The sequence below is a fragment of the Mustela nigripes genome, chromosome 14, assembly GCF_022355385.1.
Source record: "Mustela nigripes isolate SB6536 chromosome 14, MUSNIG.SB6536, whole genome shotgun sequence".
Classification (NCBI taxonomy): domain Eukaryota; kingdom Metazoa; phylum Chordata; class Mammalia; order Carnivora; family Mustelidae; genus Mustela; species Mustela nigripes.
In genome coordinates this window covers 79,627,571-79,650,961 of record NC_081570.1, presented here as the reverse complement: position 1 = coordinate 79,650,961, position 23,391 = coordinate 79,627,571, and the positions used below count along the sequence as shown (strand labels likewise).

General features: G+C 51.8%; 1 protein-coding gene across 6 annotated transcripts in view; it reads left to right on the top strand.

The window, feature by feature from the left end:
• The window catches only part of BCAR3 (BCAR3 adaptor protein, NSP family member), a 110,138-nt gene that overhangs the window by 67,187 nt on the left and 19,560 nt on the right, over positions 1 to 23,391 (top strand). For 3 of the 6 annotated variants that reach the window (XR_009399535.1, XM_059375433.1, XM_059375434.1), the window contains 4 exons: positions 12,302 to 12,430; positions 15,313 to 15,755; positions 18,756 to 18,859; positions 19,927 to 20,579. Coding sequence is in view for 5 of the 6 variants with exons in the window: in XM_059375433.1 (XP_059231416.1) it covers positions 12,302 to 12,430; positions 15,313 to 15,755; positions 18,756 to 18,859; positions 19,927 to 20,579 (1,329 nt within the window). In the remaining variant the exon portion in view is untranslated. The other 3 variants (XM_059375435.1, XM_059375436.1, XM_059375437.1) reach the window with 3 other exon arrangements.

Here is a 23,391-nt window from a genome sequence, read left to right as displayed (position 1 = left end):
GATCGAGATGCATTCACAAGGCCGAATGACCAGCGGGAAGGATTTCTGGCTTGCACCTCCTTGCTTTCTGCACTTCGGCCAGCTGGTCTCCAAACCCTCACCCTGGGGTGGTCTCTGTCTCTCCTTTCCCCATAGATGCTAACTAACAAAGGACTACTCTTACTGAACAGAATCTCACCACCAGACCCAGTAATTAATATTTCACTTCATTGTCTCATTTAGCCTTGTGTGCTGACCAGGTGAGGGACATATCCTCGGAAGCTGAGGACACAGTTAAAGGGAGCAAAGCAGTAGACACAGGGGTGTCCTGGGTCAGCTGGTATTCAGCTTTTATTCAAAATCTTTTATCTCACAGACTCAGTAAGTAATTAAGTGCCAGCAGTGACCTTCAGCCCTCATCCTAAGCGCGGCAGTCTGACTTCTCACTGGAAGGAATCTGAAAACGGGGCTGCCTCATGGGGATGATTTAGCTGTTGCTGGCCCCTCTGCGGGCCTGCTCCAGGAAGTCCCCATCTGAATCAGATCAAGCGGGGAAGGTACCCACCCCAGCTTTCAGCAGGGCAAGATGCTAACAAATGATTGTTGAAAATCTCACTGTGTTCAGCTTATCTTTCGCCAGGGAAAGATGAGACGAGGCACACACACACACACCCTGGGCCTTGGAGCTGAGCACTGAGTCCCTGTCCTCACTTTGTTGAGAGGGTAAGAACATTATGGGCAGAGCCACCAGGACAGGTGGTGGCGGCGGGAGAAGGAGATCTTACAGTGTAAGGAGCATGTGGAGCAATTTCCCGCGCGTGGGGAAAACTGTTGTGAGTGAGAGCGGCCACATCGGTTGGTGTTGGAGGTGCTCCGTGCTGTCCAACTTCACATTCCTCCTACAGGTTTTGGACTCATCAGTCTCTTGTGAAAAATAATTTTCAGTCCCTTGGTGTTCCATCAGAATAAAACCAAGCCTCAAAAGCAGTAACATCGTGATCCTACAAGATGGAAGGGCTTGGAGACCTTGCCTAGAGAATGACGGGGAATAAAAGGCAACAGGGGTTGAGCATCGAGGGGGAGCTACAGGCACCTAATGGGGAGCCTAATGGGATGAGTTAAGCCTTGGGGGGGATCAAGTTACTTCTTTTTTTTTTTTTTAAAGGTTTTATTTATTTATTTGAAACAGAGAGAAAGATCACAAGTAGGCAGAGACAGGCGGTGGGGGCGGGGGGGTGGGGAAGCAGGCTCCCTGCTGAGCAGAGAGCCCGATGTGGGGCTCAATCCCAGGACCCTTAGATCATGACCTGAGCAGGGTCTTAACCGCTGAGCCACTCAGACGTCCAGATCAAGTTACTTCTGCCCCTAGGGGGTGCACCCTGTTTAGACTCCAACCTGCACAATTTAAAATGAAACTAATCTTTTTCATACACACATATGGAAAGCAGAATTTTAATGGAAATTTTTCAGAACCTTGATAAACAACGAGTTCCACAGATGTTCTGTTCATATTTCTTATTCATGGCTTATGAGCCTCTTTTGTTAAGTGTTTGATAAGGTACGATAATGAGTAAAAACGAAATCTCTTGGATTTGGGCTCTCCAGTGGGTTTGATGGTGGTTTCCTGTCTGTGCTAGGGTCTGACAGCCCCCATATCATCGTTTGTGTGTGAAAAGAAAAATCCCATGTGATAGGAAAATGAAGCATCTTAACAGCAAATTGCAAATCTGTTTTTAATGGCACTGGAGCAAGAATCTGGTGTTAAGTGTGATAAATTATACAGGTTTAATTATAAAATGGTAAAATGGCATCAAAAGCCATCTGCAGAATCTTTTCTGAAGATGAGATTCTTTCTAGGATTTAGAAAGGAGAAATTTATGTCATCAGGGTACTTAAACATCAACATCGAATTAACTGAAGTGTTGCAGAGTGCTAAACTTTCTGAGATTTTATGAGATGTCTTCACCACCGATTCCTTTCTCACAAGGGGCCAGACACCCTCACTGACCTCAGATAGGATAGAGAACTCCCAGAACTTCAGCAAAACTGCTACCACCATACATTCTCTTCAGATGTCTGTCTCCTCAAAGAGACGGTAACTGTCAGGCCGCAGAGTCATTCTTACCCACGCCCGCGTCTCCCGTCAGATCTAGTCCAGGAGGCCAAGTGGCACAGCAGGCGCTTGGTCTCAGAGTCTAATCACGGGCATGGTGTTCCAGTGGCTAACAAGCTCTTGATTTAAAACTGACCTCCTGATTGTTTCTGCAGCACTGTGGCCAAGAAGGTGAAGTAATCAGAGGCACGGTGTTCCCATGACTATCAAGCTCTTGATTGAAAATTGACCTCCTGACCATTTCTGGGACACTCTAGCCAAGAGGGTTAGGAGTTAGGAAGCTGCCCATGAAGACTATTTCATTGAGCTTTAGTGTAAGGATTGAAAGGCACAGGCTCAGGGGAAGGGGCCCCAGTGAGACCGGAGGTCCCCATTTGTCAACAGCCCAATACTTACAAGGTGGGGGACATGCTCAGAGACTCTCCCTTCTAGCCCAGAGAGCACCTGTGCATGAATTCGAATAAGGCACCTTTCCTCAGGATATGTGCCATCTGCCAGGCAGCCGTTGTAATCAATATGGAAATTTTCTGTGGCTGCGTATGAGGGGCATTCTTGAGATGTGCTGCACGTGTCCCGGAGCCGAGGGCCAGGCCACCATGTGCCCGTGCACTGGACCGGACCAGGTTGAAATGCCCAACTGCCCATGCCACCATTTGCTTTTGTCTACCAAATGGGGTATTTAAAATCTAAATTTGATTCCCATCCCGTCTTTGGGCTTTTGTTTACAAAGTTAATTGTGTACTTAACTAAAGCTCTTGGCTTTAATTATAGTTATTAGCAAGGAAATGCTATTCGTCTAGCCTAGCATCCAGTGGGAGAGCTGCACCAGTACATTCAAGCCTTCCTTCATTTATCTTGGGAGTATAATAAAATATTTTTAGGCAAGCCATAAAGAAAGTGAGTGTTGATAAAAGGTGACACAGAACCCAGTATACAAATGGTTTCATATCAAGGCTTGAAGATTGGCACAAATGGTACCTTCCTTCCTTCCTTCCTTCCATTCTGCCTCCGATGAAAACATCTGAGGGATCCTGCTTAGAGTTACTGGGCCTAAACTTGGGGAGAACTGGGTCTTTATTGTTGGCCAGTGGGCAGGGTTAAGAATGGCAGGAGTAATTGGGTTTTATTTGTCATATGGGTTCATGATCAATTTCTGCAGGTTTTCTTTTCTTTATTTTTAAGATTTTTATTTATTTGACAGAGAGAGAGATCACAAGTACGCAGAGAGGTGGGGGGCAGGCTCCCCACTGAGCAGAGAGCCCGATGAGGGGCTCAATTCCAGGACCCTGAGATCATGACCTGAGCAAAAGGCAGAGGCTTAACCCACTGAGCCACTCAGGTGCCCCAATTTCTACAGGTGTTCATTGGTAAAAAGGTACCACCTGGATCTTCTAAAGAGCCCTTGATAGACTTTGGAATTTGATTATAAACTAGGCCACTGCTTGAAGATGAGCACAGGGCAGGTCCTCACAGGGACCTCATTTCTGACATGACCAAAGGATGTCGGTTTTAGGCGGATAGACTTGCAGAACGGCCCTGCATGTGGCAGCCTCCGTGAGGCTTCGGAATGCTCTGTGTTCTGCGGCGGTGTGTGCTGTTTTGAGAGCAGGAGCTCAGTCCCTTAGTCTGTTCGTGCTTATTTCGGGACTGCAATGACACAGGCTCCCAGGCATCACAGGCTGGGTGGGTTCGAGAGAGGGGTCTGCCCCCTTTGAACTCCTGCATTAACTTGAGCCACCTGGTGGCTGCTCTGGGCACGTCCCTGAGGGGTTTCCCAGCAGCATGCAGGAGGACTCGGGCTTCACTCAGAAAATAGACCAATTTTGTGCTATGATCTGCGACACCAGACACACTTAGAGTGTTGTTTGTGATCACAATTTCTGGATTTGATTTCTAGAAAAATGTGACCTGCATGGTTGTTTGGTGCTACTTGATGAGAGTCCCGGACTGTTGTTGACTGCTCCCTCAATGGAATAACCTGCTCAGGGCCAAAGAAAGGAAGCTTTTGTTTGAGAGCCAGTAGCTTCAGGGTGCTTTGGCCCCCCACTCTTGATTAGGATAGAATAGCCCAAAAGCAGGCCTCTCTCCTTCTCTCTCTCTCTTCCCTTGCCTCTTGTCATGCACAGATTCCCTCCCTTCCTCCTTTTCTTTTCTTTTTTTTTTTTTTTAAGACTTCTTTTAATGCTAGTTAATCTCTAAAACCTTGATGGATTTTACAAGTCCTTGAAAAATTCTTCAGTGAAGTAACTTTCCATTCTTATGGCTACCAGTCTTCTTGGAAAGGGCTTTCAGATTCTGCATTGTCTCAAGTCCGCACACACCAGGGTGGGTGTCGGGACCCTATGTTTCCTGTGCCTTAGGTCAGGTAGTCCGGGGGAGTGAGAGCTCTTCCCCTCTTGGTGCATACAGAAACTAGTTCAGCAAAGTCTAGAAAGGTGGCCAGGATCACCTGTTCTCGACCAGCCTCCAAACTGGATTTTTCTCCCCACCCAGGGTCAGGAAGCTTGGTTCCAGTCAGTAAGTGTTTACCAGGCACCTGCTGTGTGCCAGTCACAAAGCTAGGCTCTGGGAGCCAAAGGCAAATATGGTCTGGCCTCTGTCCTCAAAGAGCTTCTGTCTGGTGGACCACATTGCCTCACTGGCTAGCTGTCCTTAGTGGATTAGAGAATAGATTGGCATACTTAGACCTTTAAGTCTCCTACCCGCCTTATCTAGCTTCCCCTCTGTCCTCTCTCCATTCCCCAGCATGGGCTCTTGCCAGGCAGTTGAAGCCTCTGCAGGGGTGACCCTCTGATTCATGGATCCACACCACATGACGGCAGCACCCTGGCCCATCTCCCCCACTTGTCAAGCCTCTGCCGGTTACTTTGGGGGAATCCCTAAGGGATCCTCACATAGGCATCCATAGCCCTCCTGTGATCTAGGTCTTCCAGCAGATTCAGACCTGGATGCCAGTATGCGGTGTCAGTGTATGGCAAAGGGGGTAGTTCACCTCACTGGGGTTAAAAGGAATGCATTCAGAGTCAGGGGTTGGAGGACAGGGCAGGATAGGGGTCTGTGTCCCCCATGAACCAGGTCTGAGCCCTGGGAGAATAAAAACCAGTCATTGGAGCCCATCAGGTTCTTGTGGGGGCGCTAAGAGAGTCTCCGGATCTCATGTCAGCCCTCACTGGGGCACCTCTTGACTTAACATCGCCGAGCCGGAGTGCTATGATAAGTGTGTGACCTCATAGGTGGCTGAGTTTAGGAGCAGAGATGGGGGTAGGGGGGTTGTTACAAGGCTGCTACAGAAGTTCAGGGAGAACAGAACAGGGTAACCTCTGTGGGGATTAGAATGCATGTTGGTAAGCAGTAGAATCAGGAAGTTCTGTGTTGGTGGAAGCCAGTTCCGAGGGTTCTGGCTTGGGTAATGAGGACAGAGGAGGTGCCGGTGACCAGGAAGGGGGGAGAAGGGCAGGCTTTGCAGAGATCAGTTCCATTTATTTATATCAACATCCAAGTTCTGGAGTGGATTCTGTCAGTATCCCAACACCCACCCTGAGGGCTGGGGATGGAGATTTGGCCATCATCAGCACATTTCAGAAGTCTCAGACTGGCTCTGTGCCCTGGGTCGAGCCCAGCCCCTCTGCCCACTGCAACCAGATTGATCTGTCTAAAAGCATCTTTTTGGGTACCTGTTGCCTATTGAAAATCTAGGCAGAGGTTTTCGGTGACTCACTGTCTGGAGCATGAAGGTCTGACCTCTCAGCCTCCAGTGTCCAACTCCCCTCAGTCCGATCCCAGCCTTCTGCATGAGGATGTCTTTGGCACAGGTGACAGGAGTCCAGAGCGAAGTAGCTTAGGTCACAAGAGGAGTTTGCTGCGGAAGGAATCAGCTGGGGCTTTAGGGATGTGCATGCCCCTGGGACACCTTCCCTCTCTTGCTCCTCTTCTCTCTGCTCGCTGATTTCTTCCTTCACCCAGTCTGCTCCACATCGTGGGTCAGTGTGAAGTACAGGAACCATGTGCTTCGAGTCCCATGATGCACCCGCCACCGGTGTGGGGCCACAGCGACTTTTCTCATTTTGACAGGGGAAAACCAAAGGCTAGTGACGGGGAGTATCTTGCCCAGGCTCCAGAGCAGAAGGGCAGGGATAAGGTCCAGGCAGTGGCATGTCTCCAGAGCTCAGGGCTGAGTTTAAACTGTTCTCTGCGTGTGGTCTTCCGAGAGCACTGTGCCCTCCTGAGGGCAGGGCCAGGGTGTCATCCCCCTCTTGGCAAATAACTTGGCCAAGTGCGTGGCCCTGATTGTCGATGGCCAGGAAGTGGTGCCGTCTCAGACTTGCCCTTTCTACCTTCAGCCCCTGGGCCTGGGGACAGGATCTTTCCTGGTGATTTGCGCAATTTAAAATTCTATGGGAACTGGGAAGCTTTTCTTAGAGGCAGGAACAGAGTAAAATAAATATTAATTATAATGCAGATGACATCTTTTTCCAGTCAGCTCTGAGGTCTCCTACATACAAATGAGTATGTTGCCTTCTCTGGGGCTTTCCCACAGCTTACAGTGTGCACGCCCTCCCTCTGTCCCCAAACTCAGGAGCGCAGACCTCCTCCTCCAAGGCTGCTGGGTCCTATTGTTCCATCTGATTTGAAATGCATGCTCTAATGTCAGGCAGGCCTTGTGAGAGGAGACCCTGGGCTCCATTCCTCCCGGGCCAGAGCAGCTTTTTCTTTCTGGGAGAGCTGTTGAAATGCGGGTTTCCGTGTCAATCAAAGTTCGCAGCACATTTGTGGAACTGGCTCTGTATGTCCAGAATGTGTTTTCCAACCATCCCCCTGGGCTCTGGCTATTCCAGCCTGTCAAGAATAGACTTGCTGGGGCCGTATGGGGCTGCAGAGACGTTCAGTCCAGATTCAAAGCGATAGGCATGATTCTGGGAGCGGGCCACAGCAAGCTCGGACTGGTCCTGGTGCTGTAGCAGGACCAGAGGGGCTGGGCGGGCAGGTGGGCGGGTGTGCGAGGCCACCTGTGGACACGTGGCCATTCTCCTGAACTGCTTCCCTCCCAGGCACCCACGCCCTACGCACCTGGACAGCAGACTGAAGGCACCTCCAGGGAGAAGTGTTTCTTTTATATAACCAGACACGTCGCATTCTGGTAGATCTGTGATAATAGTAACCCATGCCTTTTGTGTCCAGAAATGTTCCGAATGCTTTGCAGATAGGGACCCATTCCATCCTGATGAACATCTCGTCTCGTACTATCATCCCCATTTTGCAGACCAGGAGCCTGAGGCTCTGCAGAGAGATGAAGTCATTTAACGAAAACCACGCAGCCTATCAGTGGCCCAGCAGCCTGTGGATGTGGGGGAGAGGAGTGGTAGTGTGCTGACATCAGGGTCCTTAAAATGCTGGCAGCGGGAAGGGGGTAGCTAGACTCAGGTTTCCCTGAGAAGCAACAGTTACGGTAATGCACGAATTTACTGGCTGAACTTCAGTTTGGTCGGATAGGTGTGGGCCTCCCCCACCCCCTGCATCAGCCCCCAGAACGAACTACTGGGATGAGATGACATTTTGGAGGTGGAGCCGTGTGAGTTGGAAACCATGATACAGTAGTTACTAAACGTCCCTCCCTTTCTTTTTCTTCTGCTCAAGGTATTCTTCTTACTTCATCTATGTCCATAGCCCCTTTTCTTGTACCCCATCCCTCCCCCAACAAGAACTCTCACATTTCTGGTGGCTCCACCCAACTCAGGCAAAGCCTCGGAGTAGGAGCCCACGTCTTTCTCTCGTGTGGGCAGTGGGGAAGTTGGTCGCTCCAGTGAACCTGGCAGAGCTCACAGGCAGGATGTTCTTTTTTTTTTTTTTAAGGGTTTTATTTATTTGACAGACAGAGATCATAAGTAGGCAGAGAGAGAGGCTAAGAGAGAGGAGGAAGCAGGTCCCCTGCTGAGCAGAGAGCCCAATGTGGGGCTCTATCCCAGGACCCTGGGATCATGACCTGAGCCAAAGACAGAGGCTTTAACCCACTGAGCCACCCAGGCGCCCCCAGAATGTTCTTGATTTAAAGCCTAGCAGCAAATCTTTCTCTGGTGGGTACACCCCAGCTACCTTGTGGTGGGGAGCTCGGGATGGCTGGATCCGGAGCCCGCGCTGGGGCAGAGAAACTCGACTCTGCCTCCAGCCCTTGAGCCCACCCCCATCCCCTCCTCTCCTCAACACGAGGAGCTCAGGTCACACAGTGAGACCTGCCTTCTAGGCATGCAGTTCAGATGCAGGGGTGAGTAGTTAGAGAATGTGAGCATGGAGGAAAAGGTGTGTTGCTACAGTGTGCTTGTTATTAACATCCATAACATCTGTGTAAGATAGAGATATTCATGGGTTTTCTTGCTGTCTCTCTGGTAGTGAAAGAACATAAAACCCAAAGGGCCAGTGAGGACCTATTACCATTTCGTGTAAACTTTCTGAGGAAGCCAGGCCCTACTGACCTGGCTCTGGGGTGTCATGGTGCCCCCTGTCACAGAAGCCCGCTGTCTCGTGCTCACAGAATACTGAGAATGACTTGGGTCCAGAGAGTCTCTGAGGCACATGAATTCATAAGATGTCTGCAGAAACAAATGGGGAAGAGCTGGGAAACATGAGCTGAGAGAAGAGGCTATAAGAATGGGGCCAGATTAGTATGAAGAGCTTGTGTGTTCTTTCCTCTCCTGAGATTGGAAGGCACTGGAGTGATCGACCTGTACCACTCTTTGGCTGCCTCATGCATAATTCTGGGCCCGGCAGAAGATAACAACGCGTGTGATTGTGGGAATAGGGACTTCTCTTTTCTCCTTTTTTCCTCAGAAGATAATCTCAGGAAGGCCAGGAGACTTTTTCTGGCATTAGTGGCATCAGTCAGAACTTCAAAGGACACTAGTAACCACACCCATGGGATAAACCATTGCTAAGAGCAGAGGTACTGCTGTGTTACCCTAAATTGCTAGAATTTCTTTTGTGGCCCCAGAGACCCCAAAACTAGCTGAGGCCATGACTGAAAGGGCTGCATTTCAGGAGCAAATTCATGTTTGCCCCAGATGGTCACATTGAGTGGAGGGCTGCACCGTTAGCAGAAATTCTGGTTGTTGGGGGCAAGCCGACGGAATTCTGCCAACCTCACAGTCCCATGTGACCAATATATCCTGTGAAGCGGGAACGTCATTCTTCATCTCAGAGGAGCACAGATATCCATCACAGTGCTCTCAAAGATGCAAATGGATACATTTTGCCAAATTTTACGGTCACCCCTCACCCGCCATGAGGTTGACAGCCCATCAAAGTACTTATGTATCGTGGCACCATCGTAGTTGACAAGGGCAAGGCTCATAAAATATAGGCACTTCAGAAGAATAATAAAAGTTGCATTAATGTATGTGATTAAAAGAGTATGTGAAAGTTCTAGAAGGCATTTACCCCTGAAACAATTACTAATGTAATCACGAGGGCGACCCTGTGTGGGTGACTTCTGATTGCCTTGGTCAGCTGTTTGAGAGATGTTGCCCACGTCTGAGGCTGAGGTAGAGGCTCTCAGAAACCGATCTGGTTCTTTTTAGGGTAGTAGAACCAGCTCTCACTGGCTTGCAATGAAGAGTCCCCTTGCTTGCAATTGCTTGCTGGCCTGGATCTGTCTCCCACTCCCTCTCCTCCTGCCTCTTTATCTCCCTCCTTCTCTCTCTACCCCAGCTGGAAATCTAGTCAATTGGGTAACCTCCTAACTTTGCACAAATTATGCAAGAGCTTAAGGGCATAGTTTTTGAAATCTGAGTTTCCATCTCAAGGTAGGGTCAATCTACCTGACCCCCCTTTTCTCTCCTTCCTGGGTACTTTCCTACAGCGGCTGACAGTGCCGCAACTTCACAGTCCACAGTTGGGGGGAGAACAATAATTGTGGATATTCCTCTAAGGAATTAGGGCAGAAGCAACAAGATAGCAGATTTTCTATCTCCGGTAACAAGTGTAAAGCAGTATTATGTCAAAATCTGGAGTGAAGGATTACTGTTTATAAAATGCGAAGAAATCTTGGCTCTTTGTGAAGGATGCTGAGAAGGAGAGGGGGGATGATGGTGGGAAGTGGCCTGGGTGTTGGGCATCCGGGAGAAAGGCGGCTGGCTGTAAAGAGAAACATGGGAATAGCTTTTCGGGTGTGGGTGAATACAGTTTGGGTGGAGGGTTAACTGGGGCATGACTCCTGATGACTACATTTTCAGACCTCAGGCCAAGAAGAAGTGGGCCCGGGGCACAGGATGAGGGAATCGGGCTTGGCAGAAAGACTGTCAGGGTGGCCGAATGGAAACTAGGGTCACAGCATCGGTTAGGAGTTTAGTTCAGCTGCCAGCAACAGGAACAACCAAAATATGGGCTTAAACAGGACAGAAGGTCATGCAGAATACCTGGAGGTGGGCAAACTGGGACTGGCCTGTTGACCCCACCGTTGTGAGGGATCGGGCCTATTGGGGCCTCTGCTCCCCACTTGGAGGCTGTGGCTCCCTCCTCGTGTCCAAGATGGCACCAACAGCTCCAGCCGTCAGGTCTGGGCTTAGAAGTCCTGCTAAGCAGCTGTGTACCTTTCCTTGGCCACATGATGACATTAAGGGAGGAAAATTGAGGAATGACGTCCTTGAGTTGTGTGGCAACACGCCTCAGCTAACATGAGGCTTCATATAGTTTGCGAGTAAAGAAGAGAAGCTCCATCACGAAGGAAAGGCTAGAGAGGCCTCATCTTGGGGTATTGGTTCATTCAGTGACTGCGGAGAGCCTAATTTGTTCAAGCATTGCTGGAGGGCGGCAGGTGGCTTTTTCCACTCTCGTGAAACTTAAAATCCAGTGGGAGGCGAGACAGAAAATAAACTATCAGGAAACGCAGTGTGGTTGACGATGTGCGTTCTGGACTGCAGTCTTCTCAATGAGGGTCTTCCGATGTAACTACAGAGTTGACGACGAGCGTGGAACAGCGCTGCCGGTGACTGAGGGCAGTTGATATAGCTGGCCTTGGCATCTCTGTGATGCAGGTGTCTGCTCTGCGGGACAGGGAGTGGTGGCAAAGTGGAGGGGGGAGAAGTAAGCAACTGGTAAACCAGAGCCCCACTTTGAGAGTGGCCCTGAGTCCTGCAGCCAGTACCCTCCTGGGCCAACATGCCCACTGAGACTTGAGGGCTGTAAAAATCCCAAGTCTGCTTCCTCTTCCTTGGGTGGAGAAGGGTCTGGGCCCCTTCCCTTGCTGCAGAGCAGAGCAGAGCAGCGTGATGAGGAGAATTCGGAGATCCTAGAAGCTTTTGAGGCCAAGGTGGGGAACTTGGGAAAACCCAAGGACACGGCCTTTTTCTGCTGCCGTGACCTTCAGCCAGTGATCCCTGAGGCAGGAGTGCAAGTGCAGCTGACACGTGAGTGTGCGTGGATTCTAAAGGGATCTGGAGGCTCTGTCGCCCATCCAGACCCCTGCCCTGGCCGCTGCATGGCCACCTACCTCCGTGATACTCCTCAAACCTTCAGAGGCAAAAGACCAGTGTTTCAGTTTCAAGTTCCAGTCTGTCCTCAAAATGAAATATCAGAAAAAGGAAATTAAAAAGACCTACAAAATACAAAGTCAGACTTGTGTAAGTAGATTCAAGAGACAATATCTTCTGTCCGTTTCTAAAATGTTTGTAAAGGCAAACTCAGTTCCTGAATTGCAGCTTGCCAGTAGCAAAGAACTCAGGGCCATTACCATCGTCAGTGGGGGGACTGCACTTTGGGCCACCATGTTCTACGGCTCTGGACCGTGGGCCAGCCAATGGGCGGCTGTCCTTCCTGCTCCCTCTTAGGACAGTTCCCAAGGAGAAGGAGGTAGGTCCCCTGGCTTACTTGTGCCTTCCTCCCTACTCATCTCTCTGGCGCCCCCTACCCCACTCCCCTTGTCTGCAGCTGCTTTCTGAGCCCCCCCCCCCCCCCCACACACACACACAGGAAAGCTCCGCCAGCTCTCCTACCAGAGTCCCTGTGTGTAGGTGAAAACATTACTGCATACTTGTAGCCGGAGAAATGAAAGGTCACAGCTAATTGTAATCATTATCCAGGCTCCCCTACCTGAACGAGGCTTTTGGCATAAACTGGCTTGACTAGCCAAGCAGCCAACTGCGACGCTGGCTGGTCTTTCCAGCCGGCAGGCCTGGCTGTCCCGGGCAGCTGGGGGACGTCACCATTGACCCTGTGTTGCAGTTCTCCAAGGAGAGGCACGTCATGGACAGGACCCCCGAGAGGCTGAAGAAGGAGCTGGAGGAGGAGCTGCTGCTGAGTGGTGAGGACCTGCGCAGCCACGCCTGGTACCACGGACGCATCCCCCGCCAGGTACCTGCTCCTTCCTGCCAGCACATGCCCAGCCGTCCTCAGACACCACCACATTGACTGCCCCGCGGGGTCACCCTCCAGCGCCACGTTGCTTTAGCTAAAAGCAAAGAGAGTCAAGTGGACTTTAGTAACTTGGGTCCGTCCCCAAGGAGACCTTGGGGAGAACTAAGGTCAGGAACCTAAGGCACGTTTCCACATGCCAGGGAAGTGGATGGAAGAAAGTCAGGTGTTCTGTGGTCTGCAGAGCTGGAGGGGGCAGGAGGCTGTGGCTGCAGGGGGATAATCTGAAGAGGTACAAGACTGGCCTGTGGTTCAGATAATTGAACTCCTGGCCGGCAGCCTGCAGCCTCATACCCTTTGGAGTTTCTCTCTTAAGGCAGTAGTTTAATTTCAGGTGAAGAGAGGGTATCATCGAGGCAGGTGGCAAAGAGCAGCAAGGCTGCTAGTGCCCTCGTGGGGCTGGTGACTATTCATTCTCCATCTCTCCCCGGTCCGGGCCCCTGTCTGGAGCTGGGAAGAAGAGGAATTACACCAACAACCATAGCCCCACGGCCTGGAATGTACGCTGTGTGGTTATCATTTAGAGTGATAGCCGTGAGTGTTTTTTAATTTAAGATATAGAAACTGGGGACGCCTGGGTGGCTCAGTTGGTTGGGCGGCTGCCTTCGGCTCGGGTCATGATCCCAGCGTCCTGGGATCGAGTCCCACATCGGGCTCCTTGCTCGGCAGGGAGCCTGCTTCTCCCTCTGCCTCTGCCTGCCATTCTGTCTGCCTGTGCTCGCTCGCTCTCCCTCTCTCTCTCTGACAAATAAAATAAATAAAATCTTTAAAAAAAAAAAGATATAGAAACTGAAAAATAAAAGTGCGGAATTAGGGTATAGAATTTCTTAGAGTTTTTTTTTTTTCTAAAGATTTTATTTACTTATTTGACAGAGAACACAAGTAGGCAGAGAAGCAGGCAGAGAGAAAGGCAGGGGAAGCAGGCTCCTCTCTGAGCAGAGAGCCCAATGCGGAGCTCCATCCCAGGACCCTGGGATCATGACCTGAGCCGAAGGCAGAGGCTTTAACCCACTGAGCCACACAGGCGCCCCTCTCTTAGGTTTTTATCATAACCTGATCTGTCCAATCACTCGCCCAGGACAACATGACAGGAAAGGGGCGGGGAGGGCATCATAGTTGTGACAATTTTTTTTAATGTAGCAGATCTCTCAGCACTATCAAAGAAATAATCTCTATTCTAACTTTTTTTTTTTAAACAGTTTAAAGTCGATTGTAGAATATACAGAGAGTAAAATGAAGAAAATGAAATTCTCACCCATAATTCTCCCTCCTGGGGATAGCCACTGTGAACATTTTGATATAATTCCTCCTTCTAGGCTTGGCAAGTATGAGATCATACGACGTAGACTTTTGCAGCCCATTGTCTTCATTTAATGATACATTCTGGGCCTTTTGTGCTGCTGTGAAATAGTCTTCCCCACCACCCTCCATTGTATGTATGTCCATTGTGCATGTGTCCCACTCTTGGGCGGGCACCCTCACCAACAGGCTTTAAGATAACTACTATGTTTATAACTGTAATTATTTCCTCAGGCTCAATCCCAAGAAATGGAATTTCTGTGTGAAAACATATTCTTAGGCAAAGATGCAAGTTTAAAGTATCTGTGGCGGCACACTGTTGTGTGTGTGCTGATCCAGTGTTGGAATATCCTGGGAGATATGTCCCAGTCTCATAAAACTCATGACCGTCATCACCATCCTTCTCTTTATGGTGATCGTAAACTTTCGTCCCACTTGTAACAAGTGCAACTTTTCAGCAGCACGTCCTGTCCTTTGATTGTTTAACAAACGGCCCACCGTACCAGTAATAATGGTAGTAACAGCTAACCCTTTACTCCATTAAATCTTCATAGCCACTGTGTAGGAGACATTAGCCCATTTTACAGGTGATGTAACTGAACCACAAAGAGATGACCTAACTTGTCCCAAGTCACCCAGCAGAGCCAGAGTGCAAACCCAGGTGGTCTGGCTGGAGGAACGGCCATCTGCAACACAGTATTGATCCTCCTTTTGCAATAAACATCAGCATCTTCATTGTTAACAGTTTTTGAGCCCCTGCTGTGTTCCAGGCACCGTCCTAGTGCTTTGCCTGGATTGTATATGCAGATCACACTCCTCCAGTGAGAGGAGACATGGATCTGACTTGGTCACAGGCCCGCCAGCGAGCGGCAAGCCCAGCACCCCCCTCGAGTCTCTGCTTCCACAGCCTCTGGCCTCCCTTGCATGTGGACCCCTCCTACCAGCCAACAGAACCCGGTCCTCTGCCTATTGGGGGTGGGGAGGAGGATCAGGCTCCCTGGCCCTGCATTTCCTTCTTTCTTTAATTTTCTGTCACTTCACTTGCTTCAAGTCTGTGTGCAGGTCATCTTCTCCTGACACCTGCTGACCCACCCCGTCTCAGAGAGCAGCCCTCGGCCCCTCCCAGGCACTTCTTATCTCCCTTCTCAATTGACTTTTTTCCTTACCTTTACAACATCTGACCGTCCATCCTGGCCGCTTACTTACCCGCTGAGGTAGCAGGATCTCCACTCACCACAGAGGCCCCATGACGGTGGGGACGTAGGGAGGCCAGCGGGCTCCCCCTTCCCGCCCTAAGCCAGGCGCCCCAGCAGGATTCCTGGTGCCTTATTGGTGGGCATCCAGTATTTCTTAGGTGAATACCTGGGTCTTCTAAGAATTTGGCGTTTGAGAAAACAAAGAGCCCACCGAAGAAGAAGAGACAGAATAGCCTTGTCTCCTGTCAGCCCCAAGAAGCAGAGCACAGTGCCGCTTTAACAGGATGTTCGCTTGCCCTTCCGACTCCTCCCCATTTTGTCCCGAAGGTGTCGGAAAACCTCGTGCAGCGGGATGGCGACTTCCTGGTCCGTGACTCTCTGTCCAGCCCCGGCAACTTCGTGCTGACCTGTCAGTGGAAGAACCTGGCTCAGCACTTCAAGATCCGCCGGACGGTGCTGCGGCTCAGCGAGGCCTACAGCCGCGTGCAGTACCAGTTCGAGACTGAGAGCTTCGACTCCATCCCCGGCCTGGTGCGCTGCTACGTGGGCAACCGCCGGCCCATCTCTCAGCAGAGCGGAGCCGTCATCTTCCAGCCCATCAACAGGACGATGCCTCTGCGCTGCCTGGAGGAGCGCTACGGTGTCTCGCCTGGCCGGGCGCGGGACGGCAGCCTCCCCGAGGTCCAGCAGGACGCGGGCAAGAGGCTGAGCCTCACCATGGGCGGCGTACAGGCCCGGGAGCAGAGCTCGCCCCAGGGGAACCTCCTCAGGTGGGTCAGGGCCTCGCTGGGTGTGTGTGTTTGGGGGGGGGGGGTGCTGGGATCAACGGGGGCCCTTGGGACAGGCCCAGACTTTGGTGAGACGGGTGAGGAGCAGTAAGAGGTGCTCCTAAGGGTGCCACCTATTTCTGGAACAGTGCCACGAGGCAGCACGTGCTGAGCTCCCAGCTGAGTTGTGCATGCATGAGATGAGGCAGTTGCTGAGGAAGGGGAGGCCTGGCCAGGACAGCTCTGTGAAAAAAGGAGGACTCCGGCTGCTCTGAGGACCAGGGAACATTTGGATACACACTGCAAAGGGGAGGGCGCTCCAGGCACGGGGCTCAGTGTGAGTGTGTGCAGGGCTCTAGGAGAGGACATGCGGGTAGATTGGTGGGGCCCGAGCAAAGGGCCCAAGTAAGGGGCCAGGAGGGGCAAGCTTAGGGAGCTGACCCCAGCCAGATCATGGAGGCCCGAAAGCCAGGCTGAAGGGTTTGAACGAGCCTCAGAGACTTGACATGGTGAAGGTCCTGAGAATGGAGCAGGGTGGCCATGTGTGGGAGGGGCAGGGAGGGAGTCCGGAGAAGGAAGACCTCTGTCAGTGAGTCCGGAGGGTCAGGCTATGCAGGGGTAGAGGAGGGAGAGCCTGGGACCTTGGCTTCCTGGGACTCTTGTGCATGTGGAGAAGGTTGGAGAGAGGCGAGTCAGAGGGGGCAGACTCTGAGGAAACACCAGTTGCTGCATCTGAGATATAGCCGTAGGCTTATCTCTGAGTGAGTGCCAATGTCCAGCAACAGACTGGAGGTTATGGGAGGGGAGTTTGGCCTGAAGGCTTAGATTTGGGCTTGGTCCACATGGAAAGGGTGATTGACCTGGTGAGAAAAAATGAGATTCCTGAGATGGGAGACACTGAGAGACTGGAGGCTATACCCAACCTGGGTACAAGGGAGAGAAGATTCCAGAGAACTGGAGGCCTGGTTGAGGCACCCTGCCCTTGATGGCCAGTGCTGTGTGCTGTCTTCACATAGGACCCTGTCTCTCAGGGAGCTGGGTGCCTGTGCTGCCATCTGACCATTCGAGAGAAGGAGAGCAGGGAAAAGGCAGGCCTGGCCGGGTATAGACTAGCTCCAGCCCCTTGGCGACACAGCCCCGTTCTCTGGCTCCCTGGCCCCTGAACTCACGTGCCTACACCAAGGATTCAGAAGCAAAACACAGGACGCTGGGCAATACACATGAGGCCGTGCGCTGCTGCAAAGCTCTGGTCCTTGTTGGGCAGGGTCTGGCTGGGGACCCTGCCTGCCTGGCCACAGTTGCTGGTCCACCACTGATCAAGCTACTTACCTTCTCTGGGCCTCACTCTCCCCAACCGGAATGATGGGGTTCGTGAGAGTTAAATGACTAAAGACTTGTAAAGTGCTTAGAACAGTGCCAAAGGGCTATGTAGGTGTGAATAATCATAATAAGTATTATTTGGGGAGGGCAGTAGAATGTAGGACTCAGTCGCGGGGAGGAAGGCAAGAATGGATACACAGATATCCTCCTTTTCTTAGTAATAAGAATGGACTTGAGATCCCTCAAATACTGAAGAGGTGCTTCTTCCTCTGTTTCTTTTTTGAGTGTGGGAATTGGTTGCTTAACTGAGGAAGAGGAGGGTAATGTCATGAACGGAGCCAGGGAGCATTGGGCAATGCCCAGAACCCCTGCCTGGGGCAGTGCTGGGCAGGAAGGCCTGCCTCCTGGTCTGTGCTCAGTGACCCAGATTTAGAAGAGAAATTTATTTTTTAAGATAAGGAATAGAAGACTGAGAAAGTCTCTCCATCAGTGAGGCAGGCCCAACAGAGCCACTCTTGACTGCCCAGTGAAAGCAGAGTTTTTTGAGCCCTGTCCCTTCTTGGCTGGAGCAGCAGAAGGTCTGACCGCGGGGGGCGGAGTGGGCTCGGCAGGGAAGCGCCTCCCCGCTGCCGTACGCCCTGCCCTCCCCCACCCTCCAGCCCACACCTTACCTGACTTGGGCCTCGCTGGTTGGCAGGCCAGCGGGGTGTGCCGCAGGTGCGGTTTCTGGGCCAGTAGAGTCTGGCTGCTCTGAGGATCGCTGCAGACTTGGCTGAAGCCACTGCCTTTTGGAATTTGCCCTCTGCCCTGCCTTATCGCTGAGGGCTTGCTGGAATTTCTCTGTTGCTGGGAGTTTGGTTTTGGGGGGTAGGAGGGTGTTTGCTTTTTCCTTGGTCGCTTGCAAAGGTAGGAAAGAACTTAGGGATTTCGGTAACCTACGCTTGTGGGAGGGCCAGTTAAAGTTCATTACAACTTGACTGGTGGGGTGCAGTCTCTTTTTATCAAAGGAGAGATTCTGTTTGTGGGGCTAGAGAACCTCCCGGTCTAAGTGGGCAGGGGAGCAGGGGGGTTACTAGCAAGTTGTGTGGAAGGTGATATTTCCTTGCTTCCCTGCGTGACTGTGCTCTGTGCCTCCCAGTGCGGGGCTCAGTGAAGACCGGGGCCCTTACCCAGCTCAGCCGGAGGATGGCTGTGGGGCCCTGGCCCTTCCAAGGAGGACGAGAGGGTCTTTATTTGCGGGACATGGCGAACTTGCGCTGAAACGCAGACTGCCTCAAGGCTTCCTTCCTAACTGACACCAGGAGGTATGGTGGAAACGCCTTTCAGTTAAACAAGTCATTCCTCCTGGGTCTGTAAGTAATTTTAAGCTCTGTTAAAAAGTACACATTCTGGTTCATCAGATTTTCCTGAGAGGATCATGAGATCTTTGCTCTGCTCTGCTCAGCCGGATGGAAGGGCTCAGAGGACCAGACTGGATTGGTCCTGGGAACGTGGGGCTGGAGCCCGGAGCACAATCCTGTGTTAACTAACCGCCCCTAGCAGTCATTTCCTCCTCCAACAGACATTCCTCTACTGCTGGGATGTGCTGTACCCCTCGGCCTTCTCGTAAAAACTTTCCATGACGCTGCCTGAAGGTTTTATGATTTAATGACACGTTTCTGCTCCACTTATCTTTGGCTTCAGAAATAAAGAGAAGAGCGGTAGCCAGCCAGCCTGCCTGGATCACATGCAGGACCGACGAGCCTTTTCCCTCAAAGCGCACCAGTCGGAAAGTTACCTGCCACTTGGTAGGTCTTGGGACCTTTTCTGGGAGGAGGGTGGCAGTGTTAGCCTGATTGCCTTCAGGCGCTTTCCAACCCCTTCTGGTCCCCTGGTATGGGGACAACACAAGGCTCTGCCCTGTAGGCTGGAGGGGAAGGGGTTTGTGAAACTCTGTGGGAGACGGGTCACTTGATGTGTGCCAGCTAGCTTTTAAGCCTTACTACAAACCTTCCCAGAGGAAATGATTATTCTCTTCTCCTTGTTGAGGACACTGAGGCACAGAGGTGACATAACTCCTCCAGAGTTACCCGTCCGGCCCCGGGTGAAGCCGGCATTTGAACCCAGGTTTTCCGACGCACGGCTCACCGCTGACTGGTAGCCTTCATGACAGAGGAGCCTCTCCCTGTGCCCTCCCTGGGCGGAGGGGGCTGGGTCAGAGCTGCGCTTCCTGGGGAACCCTTCCTCCTCTCCACTCTCCTTTCGCAGCCAGAGGAGTGAGGAGCTGTGGGATGGGGGCCGACCTTGTAAGCAGCAGTGTTAGTGAGCCAGGGATGGTTGGTCATTCATTATTTTTGTAACTGACCCTCCTTGGGACCACAGGGTGATTTTCTTCATGCCCCGTGGTGAACCACTTCCTTGTGGGATAGCTCAGCATCTTGTCCCCCACTTCCTAGGGTGCCTCCGGCTCTCCCTCCAGGCTGGCTGGACCCACCCTGGCCGTGAGAGTGATTCAGGCCCTCATGCTCTGTGACTAAGGACTTCTGTTTCTTAGGGCAAGACTAGATTACTAACTGCCCTCCAGGCACCACGTCTTGTCCTTGACTGGACTAGTCTTCTCTGACCATAAAGTGACACTGCGGCCCAATTGCTGGAAGTCACTGGGATTCAGAATCCCCCAGAAGTGGGGTGCGGCCAGCCAGCCCTCCAGTGCTCTGGATGGCACTAGATTGGGCATGGGGTGGTCCTACCGTGTTATCTGTGGGAAGTGACAACTGAAACCCCAAGGGCGTGAATGGAGGAGATGTCACTCCAGGTTTGCCTTGTGTTCCCCCACACAGCTGAGCTTTTCCTGACCCTCACTTTCCCTCCACAGGCTGCAAGTTGCCCCCTCAGTCCCCGGGGGTGGACACAAGCCCCCGCCCAAACTCACCCGTTTTCAGGACGGGCAGTGAGCCCACCCTGAGCCCCGCACTGGTTCGGAGGGTCTCCTCGGACGCTAGGGCAGGGGAGGCTCTGAGGGGCTCAGACAGCCAGCTGTGCCCCAAGCCACCCCCCAAGCCCTGCAAGGCACCCTTCCTCAAGGCTCCCCCATCTCCATCCACCTGGCTCAACTCGGAGGCCAACTACTGTGAACTGAACCCAGCCTTCACTGCAGGCTGTGACAGGGGCGCGAGGCCCCCCATCTGTGCCCAGGACAGCTACGTGGAGCTGCTAAAGGCCAAGCAGAACGGGGGGCCGGGTCCCCGGAACTCTGGCACCAGCTACTTGATCCTCGAGGATGACGGGGCGGGCCCTTGGGAGGCAGTGGCCATGCAGGTGGACCGGAGGCCAGAGAAGGGTGAGGCTGAGTTCGTGCTGCCCCGTCTGGAGACGGCCTCCTCATTCAGACCCAATGACTTTGAGTCGAAGCTCCTTCCTCCTGAGAACAAGCCCCTGGAAATGGCAATGCTGAAGAGGGCGAAAGAACTGTTCACAAAGCACGACCCCAAGGTCATCGCCCAGCACATGCTGAGCACGGATTGTGTGGTAAGTGCCTGGGCAGGGGATTTGGCTCTGTCTTCGAAGAGTTCAGACAGGGATGGCGGGCTGGCCTCGCTGCACCTCACCCTTTATAAGTGTGTGGCTCAGAGAAAAAGTCAGAAGATAACCTGGGTGGGGATTTATTTAAACGGTGGGAAGTGCAGGCCTGGGACAACCTTTGCCCAGGCTGGAAGCTTGTAAAACTCCCCTCGGGCAGAGGGATGGCGGGCTGGCCGCCCAGCCAGGCCTTCCCCACCCCCACACTGCCCCCATCCCCCGCACCCCCAACTGCCCTCCCCCGCCCCAGCAACCCCGCCTTCCCGCCAGGCTGCAGGGTCTTCTTCCCTGGCCTCAGCTCTGTCAGAACTGGGAGAGTCAAGTCCAAGGACAGAGGACTGTAGATGAAAATGTACTTTCTGGAGTCATAAAGCCTAGGTTATTTTTATTTTATTATACGGGATGCATTCTGTGGACATATACACACACGTCATACATTTATTGTTACTCAAATGGGCTTGAGAATAGACATTTTAAACTTTACCCTGTTTTTTTTTTTTACAAGTAATACTTGCTCAATTTAGAAAAATTATGAAATATAGTTTAAGAGAAAAGAAAAACATTACACAAGGTCTACTTTCCTGATGATCACCATGGTTAACATTCGTTCTGCAAACTGATACATGTAAATAATTTCATGCCTGAACAGATGATTCTATTTTATTGTACTTTTTTCCTAAACATACTATTTTATTTTTTTAAGATTTTATTTATTTATTTGAAAGAGATCACAAGTAGAAGGAGAGGCAGGCAGAGAGGAGGAAGCAGGTTCCCTGCGGAGCAGAGAGCCCGACATGGGGCTCGATCCCAGGACCCTGGAATCATGACCTGAGCTGAAGGCAGAGGCTTTAACCCACTGAGCCACCCAGGCGCCCCCTAAACATACTATTTTAAACCCTGAGTCTTCGACCAAACAACATAGTATGATTATCTTTTCATGTGACTAAATAAATATATGTTTACATCATCATCAGTTTTGACAGTAAGCACTTCTTTCAGATATGGGCAGCTTTTGTTCCTAAGTGACCTTATGGCAAGGTTATCCTTTAGAGACATCTTTCTAGAAAGCAAGTGTCTTAGACTGGGAGGGACTCAGCCTACCCCTCAGTTACAGAGACAGATCCAAGTGTTGGAGCGGCAGGTAAGGCTTTACTTAGTGAAATTTAAAGCCCTTATTCGTTCAGGAAGTCAGTTACCTTCAAAGTTCAGGGCCTGTTTAGGAACTGAGTTTTCCTAATGACTCATGGCAGGAAGTGTAGTCTCTGAGCAGCCCCCTGGGGAGTCCCTAGTTGGTGGAGCTCACAGGGGGGACCGAAGGCCTCCCAAAACAGCCTTGAGGAACTTGAAGCAGGTGCTAGCTGTTCTGAGCTCTACAACCCAGCACCTGGAAGTGGGTCTGAGGGATCTCTCAGTACCTAGTTGGCAGGCCCGGGGGTGGGGTGTGTGTGTATCGAAGGGGGTGGGAGCGCCCTGGGGAACAGACCTGGAGAGAGGCCAGGCTGAAGAACAAGGCTTTGTTCACGTGGTGGTTTGGGTGTCCTTGGTCAGTGCTCACAGGTCATATTAAATGCTTACCTCACTTAAAAGCGGGCTAAACCTGTTCGGGCAGTAAGAGGATTTAAGACTCCTGTTCTTTTTCCTGGCCTGGACTCTAGGACTCCAGTAGGCCAGGAGTCTGGTGTGAACCTGCCTGAGTTCTCCACAGAGGGAGAAACATGGATCATAGAAACATGGATCAGGGTTGACAGAACAGCCTAATTCCCAGGAGGAAATGAATCCTTCTTCCCTGTGACTTCAGACAGTACTTGGAGGATCTAGGAGGGTCTAGGAGGAGGTGAAATGCCTCACTGTCCTTTGGCAGGAGGGTCTAGAATGTTCCCACCATCTTGGCAGCCATGAATCTAGGGTTCAGATCTGTTCTCGACTAAAGGAACATGAAGCCTGCCCTTTTTCTTGTTTGGTTTCTTTCTTTGCATTTTGTCCTTCTGGTCGGGCCCCTCTCCCCTGTTAGCATTTAGGCACCCCTGGAGGAAGGGCTGCATAGAGCCCCCTGGCAGTAAGGTGGAGACTAGGAGCAGAAAGCCGCTGGACTCTGCTCACCTTCAGTCTCAAGGGCAGGGCTGTTAATAGTCTTCCTGCCTCCCTCCAGAGTCCACTGCCATTTCCTTTTTCTCTTCCTGAAACCACTGACTTTAGGGCTTTGCCAACCAACAAAGCAGACACAGCATCTCTGAGGGACATAGACGGGCTGTTGTTATGCACTCCAGATGTAGGGACCACCCAATAGGGCCACTCAGAAGCCGAGAAGAGACACTGGACAGTGTTTGGATCCCAAGCACTGGTTCCCACCCCCTGTAGAGCCTGGGGCTGATGCCCGCAAAGGCCCTCATAACAGTGGCTGGCCCTGAGTGCCTCACGGCTGCCTGTCTTGCAGTGTCCAGCCCCTCCTGGGCAGAGCTGGGGGGGGTGGGGGCATCCACTGAGCCCCTCTCACCCTGCAGATGGGCACTATCCTGGCCTCCCCCTGAGTGCAACCTGTCTCCTACCCATTTGTTGCAGTATCCAGAAGTGGGGCTCCGTAGGTGAGAGTTGGCCTCTGGGGATGAAATCCCTGAGTCTCATTCAGGCTCTCAGCTTTCCGGCTCTTTCTGTCCCCACCTGTAAAAGGAGGGGAACCATACCAGCTGCGCAGGTAGCTGTGAGAACTACGACTAAATGAAGTAGCTTATGTAGACCCGTCTACACACCATGTCCGGCCAGA